Below are 9,803 nucleotides of genomic sequence, written 5' to 3' on the forward strand. Positions count from 1 at the left end.
AAGTTTTAAGTTCTTAATTCTAAAAAGGAAATATATAAAAAAATCCTGAATTTCCACTAGTGTAACACACGAAAAATTTTGTCTTTGCATGTCATCACCCCCTATTTTATCCATCACCCCTTGAAAATGTACAAAATTAAATGTAAAATGCTCTCTATAAAATCATTATTGCTCAAACAGACCATAATATTAATGGCCTTCAATTTTGTTTTGTTACAGATCTATCAAAGAGAAAATCAGACCCCTCCTGCCACACCCACTCTTTCACAAGTGGTTGATAGTTCTCTCTTACATTTCATTATATATTATTCATAACCAATAGAAAGTCAAGGTTTTCATCTATCAAATGGCATATTGCATAACTGTCAATGTCACTCTGAGTAGCAACATCGTTCCCATGGGAAAGTTAACGAATACCTTGGATGAATTTCTAACGGCTCTTGTCGCATAGTTAGAAAGTCAGGAAAATTTTTAGAAGTGAATTTGTCTACTTTTTGCATGTCAGTAGTCTATATTCTTTGATATATTATTTAATCAAATAAAAATTGTTAAATGGTTTACTATAATCACTAAAAAATTCAGGCTTAACTCTCATCGACAATCAAGGGCAAGAAAAAAGGAGATTGGGTAAGTACTTTATTTCTTGTTTTCTATATTTATTATTATAAATTAACTAAAATTAAAAGTACAGATCCTTTTAAGTTATTTAAGACTCAAACAGGTAAAATAAATAATAATAATATAATTAAAATTGTTCAAGTAGCATCATGGGTGATGTAATTCGATAGCATAACGTGAGCTGCACGTTCCCCCGAGTGATTTACAACTTATAATGGCGCAGATAGCAGTTAGACACGATTCAAAGGGCAATAAAACAATAAATTTTAATTATAAATAGATGTATAATGTTACGAACTTAGAGTTACTTAGGATAAACGAATGTTTCATGTTACAATTTGAAGTCATATTAGAAAGAAAAGACGGTTAATTTAGGTTTATTTCGATTTTTTTTGGGTGGTTATGAGGTTGGTCAAATTGACCGATCCCGTGTTGAGATTAGGGTAGAGAAAATAACATATAAACTATAAGGATTTAGTAAAAAAAAACGTTTGAAATACATTTAGGAGGTTTTAGGGATTACACATAGGAAATTTGAGATTTTTGATATGGCGAAAAGTATTCTTAATTTTAACATGAAAATTACTTTGCACACAAACTATTCAAAACAAATATTCAATATATTCATGGACAAAACTTTATTTTATTTTATTAAAAGTACTTCATTAAGAAATATGACTTTTTGTATGTGAAAGACTGAAAGACTGCCAAATTTCATGAAGATATACCCAATATATTGAGAGTTATAAGTATTAAATTTATGTCAACTTTAAACATGTACAGAAGGTCACGTGAGAGTTAAGCAAAAGTCAAATAATTAAAATGACAGTTTCTCATGAATTTAGCTAATCTAATCAAGAAGTTATATTTGACAGACACTTTTATAACCCAAAATACATCCACAACCCCAAAGTTTGCAATTTTTCTTTTTTTTTTGGCAAACTATAAACCCTCAGATCCACAGTCTAGTACATTAACCACACTGAGTAATTTTTTTCAAGATAAATCTTCTATTGTTATTTCAAAGTTGCCTCCTGAACAGAACTCATACACGCTTTTCTTTTCATCATCTTTTTCTCCAAGTTCTCCCATTACTGTATTTGTTTGAAAACTTGCATGATATATTTACCTAAACAGAGAAAACTCATAAGACTGTTAGATGTATATTGTAATGAGTATTGCTTCTGGATTACTTAGCATTTAAAATGTCAAAAATAAGTGTACTAAAATGAAACAAATACTTTAACCCTCTCTTCAAATGCATCTTTTATGCATGTCATAAGGTTTAAGTAAGTTACATTCAAAATTTAATTAATCAATTTATTTATCATGGTATACAAATAAATTTGGCATAAAAATGTAGCTAACAAAGCAAATTTTAATAGTATACAAGTTTTATGTTCTTAATTTTATAAAGCAATATTTAAAAAAGTACTGAATTTCTCTTGTAGGAGAATTGTGACATTTCCGTTCTTGGCATCCCCTCTTCTCCAATTTATTTACCACTCCTCCAAAAAAAAGTACAAAATTAAAAGTAAATTACTCATTATAATGTCATCATTGCTCGGGCAAAGCATAATTTTTATAGCCTTCAATCTTATTTAGTTACAGAGCAATAAAATAGAAAATCAGACCCCTTTTGACACACCTACCTGTCACATCGTCTTTCAAAAACTGCCAATAGTGCTCTCTGACTTTTAATATTATTTATAGTCAACAGAAAGCCAAGTTTTAATGTATCAATTGATGTATTATATTAAAATATTTTTTGTACAGAGAATTGTAAATTTCACTTTTAGTTCAAGCTTTATTCTCATTGGAAACAGATTGATAAGCATAGAGAAATTTTTAACAGCTCTTATCACAGAATTGGAAAGCCAGAAAAATTGCAATAGTTATGGGACATTGTCTGCTTTTTGCATGTTATTATTCTGCATTCTCTAGTACATTATTTAATTAAATAAAAAATTATTTAGTGCATTAGTACCATTAGTTAAAAAAAGTATGGTTAAGTGCCATTGACAGTCAAGAGCCAAAAACACAAGGACCTATATTTCTTGTTTTTTATTTATTTTTTTATATTTTGTTATTATAAAAGTAACTAAAACGTAAACATTGAAAACTTTTTTCATTACATAAGGTTAGATTAGGTAAAATAAGGAATAATAATAATAATAAATTTTCATGAGGTGCATTCGCAAGCAGCTTCTAATGAGTCACTTTTGCTGCTGTAATATATGTGATATACTTTGTTTAATTCTTAAGCTTCAAATATATAACTACAGCAAGCCTCACTGAAATATACTTACTATTTTTATCAGTTTTAAAGACAAATAATATTACAATAGTAAAGATAAATTATTTCTTACGATACTACAAAATATAATACTTATTTGGTATTATTATAGTGCTCCTTATAAAACTGATGAACAAGTATAACTTAAGCTTATAAATACACAGGAATTAACTAACAACCACATGCAAGGTTTTAATATGTTTGTTTGTTTGTTTTTGAATTTCGCACAAACCTACTCGAGGGCTATCTGCGCTAGCCGTCCCAAATTTAGCAGTGTAAGACTAGAGGGAAGGCAGCTAGTCATCACCACCCACCGCCAACTCTTGGGCTACTCTTTTACCAACGAATAGTGGGATTGACCATAACATTACAACTCCCCCACAACTGAAAGGTCAAGCATGTTTGGTAGGATGGGGATTCGAACCCACGACCCTCAGATTGCACGTCGAGTGCCTTATCCACCTGGCCATGCCAGGCCGGTTTTAATATGAAAAAATATTTCCAGTCACCTTGTTTTATAACAAGTTTTACCCTTAAAACTGTACTATTTTAGACATTCTTGTTTTTAAACATACTGTGCTTTCAGCACTCAAATGCCCCATGCCACATAAGTCACCATATAAATTCCTCCCCCACCCCCATCCCCAAAAAAAAGAAAGTCTGAAAGAAAACCTTAGCTCTTTATAACAAAATAAACAGGTCAATAGGCCCTGTGTAACTGTATGACAGATGTCTTTATTCTGAATTTTTAAATAAATATTTATGGCAAAACTATAGCAATTCTAAAATTACATACAAAAAGTGATTCAACCAAGTGTATACCTGTCTGTGACATTTTAAGATAGACTGAAAAATGCATCTATCATTTGTTTCTTCAATATAATAATGAAATCCATCAAATTAAGAAAAACTGCAACTTCAAAACTTCCAATGGCTGTATTTTTTACTGTAACTGGTAAAAATGGTTTAAAAAATCTTACTAGTACTAGAGAAAGTCCAATAGCACAGCAGCAGCCATTCAAACTATTTAACCTAGGATTATTTAGAACATATTTACTACTCATAACAAATAACATGAAAATAAAGTGGTACCTCTGGTCCCGAAAAGTTAAAGTGCTTGAAGAATCATTCTTTTTTATGTAGTGGGTATAGTTTGCTACCCATCGAACCATCACTGCTTGGCACTGAGCTAAGGTATCAGAAGGGTTAAGTGTTTGGTTACCTTGTTCCTGCCTTAATTCTGGGAGTTCTGAAAAGTGCAAGTTCTTAGTATAATGCAAAAACTGAATTTTATCCAATGTTAATGTACACACAAAATTTTATAAAAAAAAACAATTTTAATATAATTACCATAATATACATATTTATTGTACAACAATAACATACAAGAAACTCATTTTACTCCTGTATGACATAACCAGATTAACTCCTTCAATGCCACATTTATAGATAACTCTCCCAGAACCAGGTTTATTTAAAAATACAAACAGTAAACATGCAGTGTTGTATAATTACTTTTATCTCATTCATTACTGTTATACCACTATGAACGTTTTTAAGAGATAATTCAGATAACCATTCTCAGTTTGTAAGAAATATTACATGAGATATTCATTGATGTTTATCCCAAAAATTTATAAATATGCAAAATTTGTGAATTTATTGGTTATTAATATTAAATCATTAATTTTACTGCATACCTACTTCTCAGAACAAATACTTAATATCACACTTTTCAAGGCTAAAACAAACATGTGCTCTAGAAGGGGACATAGATGTGCCGATGGCAGTGAAAGAGTTGTTAATGATATCACAAAAACAAGACCAATAGGTGAAAGTTTACAAACACATCTTTTTTTGTCACAAACAAATACTGCTAAATTGAAAGAAACACACCTAATTTGGGTTTGTAAATGCTTGCATCCCAGGAAAACTTTGGAAAGATATGAGGAAGGTAGTATTTTTTAAACTTTTCAAAGAGAAAATTAAAGCATCTCTGCTGTTTCATCTTGGTTTTTTCTTTCCACTCAATTTTCACCACCTAGATAAAACAACAAAAACTAAATATGTTAATATTTTAATGTATTACTTTTTACAAAACAAGAAGTACTTACAATACCATTCCAAGTTAGAAAATAAAAAATTATAACCCTGTAAAAGCTTGTAAGAAACCTAAGATATATGAAAGAAAGATTTATTCATAGTGGATGAGATATATATTTTCTAGTCTTAATTTTTAACCTAGTATTTGTCTGTCAAATAACTTACACCAATGAAGAAGTTTATTTTATGGTGACAAAACTTTCAATTCAAGCTTGATTCCCACAGAAAACTCATTGATAAGCTTAGATGAAGGTTTAATGCCTCTTGTCACATAGAAAGCCAGAAAGTTATTATTTTCCTATAATGAAAATATAATTCTGATAGGTATTTACCTCCACTCACATGTATAGATATTCTTGTTTAGTGCTGCCATCTATATGCAAAATTTTTTTGCATGCCCAAAGCCTTGAATTTCCAAGCACTCCATGATCAACGTGGTTCAACTGCATCTCACATATAAATCATCATGCAACAACCTTTCACCTGTAGGAGTGTGACACACCCTCCTAACGCACATGATTCCCCCTTTTTGATTCTATTAAAGTATCACTTCAAGATTAGGTAGAAAAAAAAAGCACCAATTTTCAGTGGGGAGGAAGGGCAGGAAGTGTGAGAGGAGGTAGGTACTTATCAGAAATATATTTTCAGTATAGGAAAATAATAACCTCCGATACAGCACATGACCTCCTTCAAAAGTATCTAAGAATACAGTTGGAGTGTGATCCCTGCCAGTATGGAAATAGTTGTCACATACCTGGCCAGACAGTGGAAAGAGCACAACCAAAATGGAGAGACAACCAGTTGATTCAAAATCCAATTCACAGTATATTGGAAGCTCAATCCCATAGAGGAAAAACTGTAGAAGAACCATCTACACACAGGAATGTGGGGCAAGCTGAAATGGAAGTGCTCCAAGGTGTGACTAGGGCGTGATGGGCTGTATGCAGCCAGTCAACTCCAGTCCAAAACTAAGCAGTAAAGGGAATAGAACCTCCAACCCGTTGGTAGGAGAAGGGGTCAACGCCATCTTTACCTCAAGTTAAGTAGAACAGAAGGATATACTGTGCTAACTAATCTATGAAACGGGCACGTGTGCACAAATCCACAACCAACCACACATTAAGGAACCCAACATCCAAATGATGGTAGAAAGAGATGTGCCCATGTGGCAGGTCACATCAAACTCAAACTCTAACAGACTGGCACCCCACCGCACAACACCAGCCTCAGGCAGTTAAAACATCCTGAGGTGGAGTGCATGATGAAGAACCATCACCCTGATCAACATCATTCTCTGGATAAGACTGCACAGAAGCCAGAGCACAATATCACATCATGGGTCCCACTGCAAGGAAGTAAGCTGCCACTAGAAATATAAATCAACCTCACCACCTGGATAGAACTTCCCAGAACCTGGGCACAACATCAACCTCCAGGACCCACTGCATGGAGGTGGAGATCCAGAGGCAAACTGAGTGAGGAAGAGGGAATACAGTAATCCCTGGTGGATACGACCCCCTCCCAATAACAACTTCCTTTTAAATACGACTTTTTTTCTGTGCACAGAATGATTTTACATTGATCTGACAGTTGCAACATACGACCATGATTTTTGGACGAAAGGTCAAATAATGACCTCTATATAACAACTTTTCTTCTTATCAATAATGTAATTTATAGAGACACATGAACACAGTCTATATATTATAGAACAAGGAGGTCATATGACCAGATATTGCTTCACAGCTTAGTGTATGTATTTTGGTACCCTGGGGTGTTCAAGTTAAACTCCTTGGTACATACACATAGGTATTTTGGTTTAAAAACCTGAAAAGTAACCAGGGGCAGTCAGAAGCTGTTGTTTGTCTTTACCCTGCTCATGGAATTAAGGTATATTCTTTTAGTGAATGTAGTATATTTTGAGCTAGTTACCTAATTTGATTAGAATTTACTAGTGGGGTGTAAAGATTATTAACTCACAGTTTACTGAGTGACAGACTCGACTAATCTGTGCAGTAAGCAAGGCTAATGAAATGCCTCAAGGCATCCGGGAAAGCTGTGACTGCCTCAAGCTGAGAACAGGAAGTCATTGTGAAGAAGAAGGCTTGAAGTGTTTATATAGAAATGTGACATGGGCATTGATAAAGACCAAAGTTGTGACAAAATAAAGAAACATGGAAATTTCAGAATTTTTTTTTCTTTAGTCAACTTGAAATTGTTTTAATGCAACATATTACATTTTGTATTCAGAGAGGATTACCTTATTACATACTGGCTAGAGTCTAGAAATAATTTAATTCAGATATTTATTCTTATTTTATTACTGCTTCTTTTAAATTCGCAGATAGGTCTCTTTTCAGAGCTGGGATCAATGGATCCAAGTTTCAAAGTGAAATTTTGGTTTAGGATGGGGCCGTTTTGTTCAATTAAGATAAGCAGCTTCTGATGTTTGGTTCTTTGTTTAAAATTACAGTGTTTTGTAGAGATATACTGTGAATTTTTTGAGTTGCAATGGTGGTAAACATGGGATGATTTTTTTTATTACGTTTAATGAATCTGGTTTCTAATTTTATTCCAGTTTCTCTAAGGTAGAATTCTAGACATTTATTGCACACTATTTTACAAATCAATACAAAAATTGTGCACTGAAAACTAACTGGAAATAATACAGACTTGGAGGACTATAGGAAATCAAGAATATTGGTTAAAAAGGAAGTTAAAAGGGCCAAAACTGTATATGAAATAAGATTGGCTGACAGAGTTAAATCAAACAATAAGAAACTCTTTAGGTATAGGATGGGTTTACAAAATGTTAGGATGGGGGATTGGGCATCTTAAAAATGATAGCTGATCTTGGAAGATTACGAGATGGTAAACTTATTAATATATTATTATTATAATTATATGTTCTCTTCAGTTTTTACAAAGGAAGATACAAGTAATATGCCTCAACCACATTATGCTTAATGTATGGGGAAAATATTGATGCAAAAGATGTCATTTTAAGTTCTGAAATTGTAAGAGAAAAGTTGGGAAACCTAAAAATTTATAAATCCCCTAGACCAGACAACTTTTATCTTAGAGTTTTAAAGGAACTAAAAAGATTTTATTTGTGAACTGCTAGCTAATATATTTTTATAGGTCACCGAGTAGTGGAAGAGTATTAGAAGATTGGAAGTTGGCTAATGTTAGTCAATATTTAAAGGATGTGATAATCATTGTCCAAGCAATTATAGGCCAGTTAGTCTTACATCAGTAGTTTGAAAGATTTTTGGGAAGTGTGATTAAAGATGCATTGCAGAGACACTTAAAACAGTTTGATATAGTGTCAAAGATTCAGCATGGTTTCACTAAAGGAAAGTCTTGTTTAACAAATCTTCCAAGATTCTTTGAGGATGTTACTGCAAGAGTTGATGAAGGAAATACTGTGGATTTGGTTTACCTTGATTTTCAGAAAGCATTTGATAAGGTGCCTCACAAAAGACTTGTTACAAAATTTAAATCTGTGGGTGTGAAGGGAATGTTATTAAATTGGATAGAAAATTGGCTAGAGAGTAGAAAGCGGAAAGTGCTAAATAAATAGTTAGATCTGACTGGATCACAGTCACAAGTGATGTTCCTCAGGGGTCTGTGTTGGATCCTCTGCTGTTTGTGATTTATATTAATGGTATTGATTCTGAAATGACAAACAAAGTGTGCAGATGACATTAAGATTTTTGGGGTGGCTAAATGTTTCAAAGATACTGCAGACTTACAGGGAAATTTAGATCATTTGATGCTTTGGGGCAATACATGGCAGATGATGTTTAATTATCCAAAATGTAAGGTGATATATGTAGGTTTTCACAATTCAAATTATTGTTACAATTGAAATGGGTATATACACAGCATGGTCACAAGTAAATAGACACCACCTTTTAAGAAAAAATGAAATTTTTCAGTCATATTCACATGAATTGATATATTTATAATTTAATTAATATCTAGTAGATCTTCTTTTCGCTTCATGGAGTTCATTGATCCTTTGGGGCATCTTGAAAATCATCTCATCCATTTTAGATTGTGGGATTTTTGCCCACTCTTGCTTCAAAACCTGGAGTAGATCGCTCTTCGAAGTTGGTTTTGTTGGTTGTTTCTTGACTTGTCGGTCGAGTATGGCCCAGAGGTTTTTGATGGGGTTCATGTCAGGAGATTGGCTCGGCCAGGGCAACTTCTGGATACCATTGTCTTTCTGCCACTTTTGGGTGTTTCTAGCAGTGTGACACGGTGCTCCATCTTCCTGGAACAACATTGTGTTCTTGTCCACGAAACCTGAGGAATAAAGTGGCAAGAGTCCTTCCTCCAATATTTCGACGTATTTCGCAAAATTTATGTTGCCAACACACTTCACTAAGCTCGATCTCCCACCAACCCAAACAGCTCCCCAAACCATCATGCTGAAACCACCATGCTTCACAGTTGGCTGCAATCTGTTGAGCCAAAACTCTTGGTGAGGCATTCTCCAGACCCATATCCTTCCACTGTTCGAAAATTGAGCGAATTTTGATTCGTCTGAGAACAATACGGTCTTCCAAAAGTCCAGAGGCTTGGTCATCATATCACTTGCCCACTTCTTTCGTCTGACTATGTTGGCAGGTTTTAATAAGGGCTTCCCTCTAGCTGCTCTGCAACAATAACCCAATCTGTGGAGAATCCATTGAACAGATTTCGGGCTCATCCCACCAACTTTGCCCACTTCTGCAGTCGTTAATCTGGGATCCATTTCGATGCTCCTGTTGACAGCCCT

At 33.6% G+C, this 9,803-nt stretch overlaps 1 protein-coding gene across 5 annotated transcripts in view; it reads right to left on the reverse strand.

The window, feature by feature from the left end:
* Positions 1-9,803, reverse strand: part of LOC106461357 (ral GTPase-activating protein subunit alpha-1-like) — a 195,036-nt gene that overhangs the window by 145,987 nt on the left and 39,246 nt on the right. For all 5 annotated transcript variants that reach the window (XM_022388288.1, XM_022388289.1, XM_022388290.1 and 2 more), the window contains exons 7-8: positions 4,811-4,955; positions 4,007-4,163 (exon numbers count right to left, since the gene is read on the reverse strand). In XM_022388288.1, the coding sequence (XP_022243996.1) occupies positions 4,007-4,163; positions 4,811-4,955 (302 nt within the window). The remainder of the gene's footprint in view (positions 1-4,006; positions 4,164-4,810; positions 4,956-9,803) is intronic.

Source organism: Limulus polyphemus, unplaced genomic scaffold (assembly GCF_000517525.1).
Source record: "Limulus polyphemus unplaced genomic scaffold, Limulus_polyphemus-2.1.2 Scaffold943, whole genome shotgun sequence".
Lineage (NCBI taxonomy): Eukaryota > Metazoa > Arthropoda > Merostomata > Xiphosura > Limulidae > Limulus > Limulus polyphemus.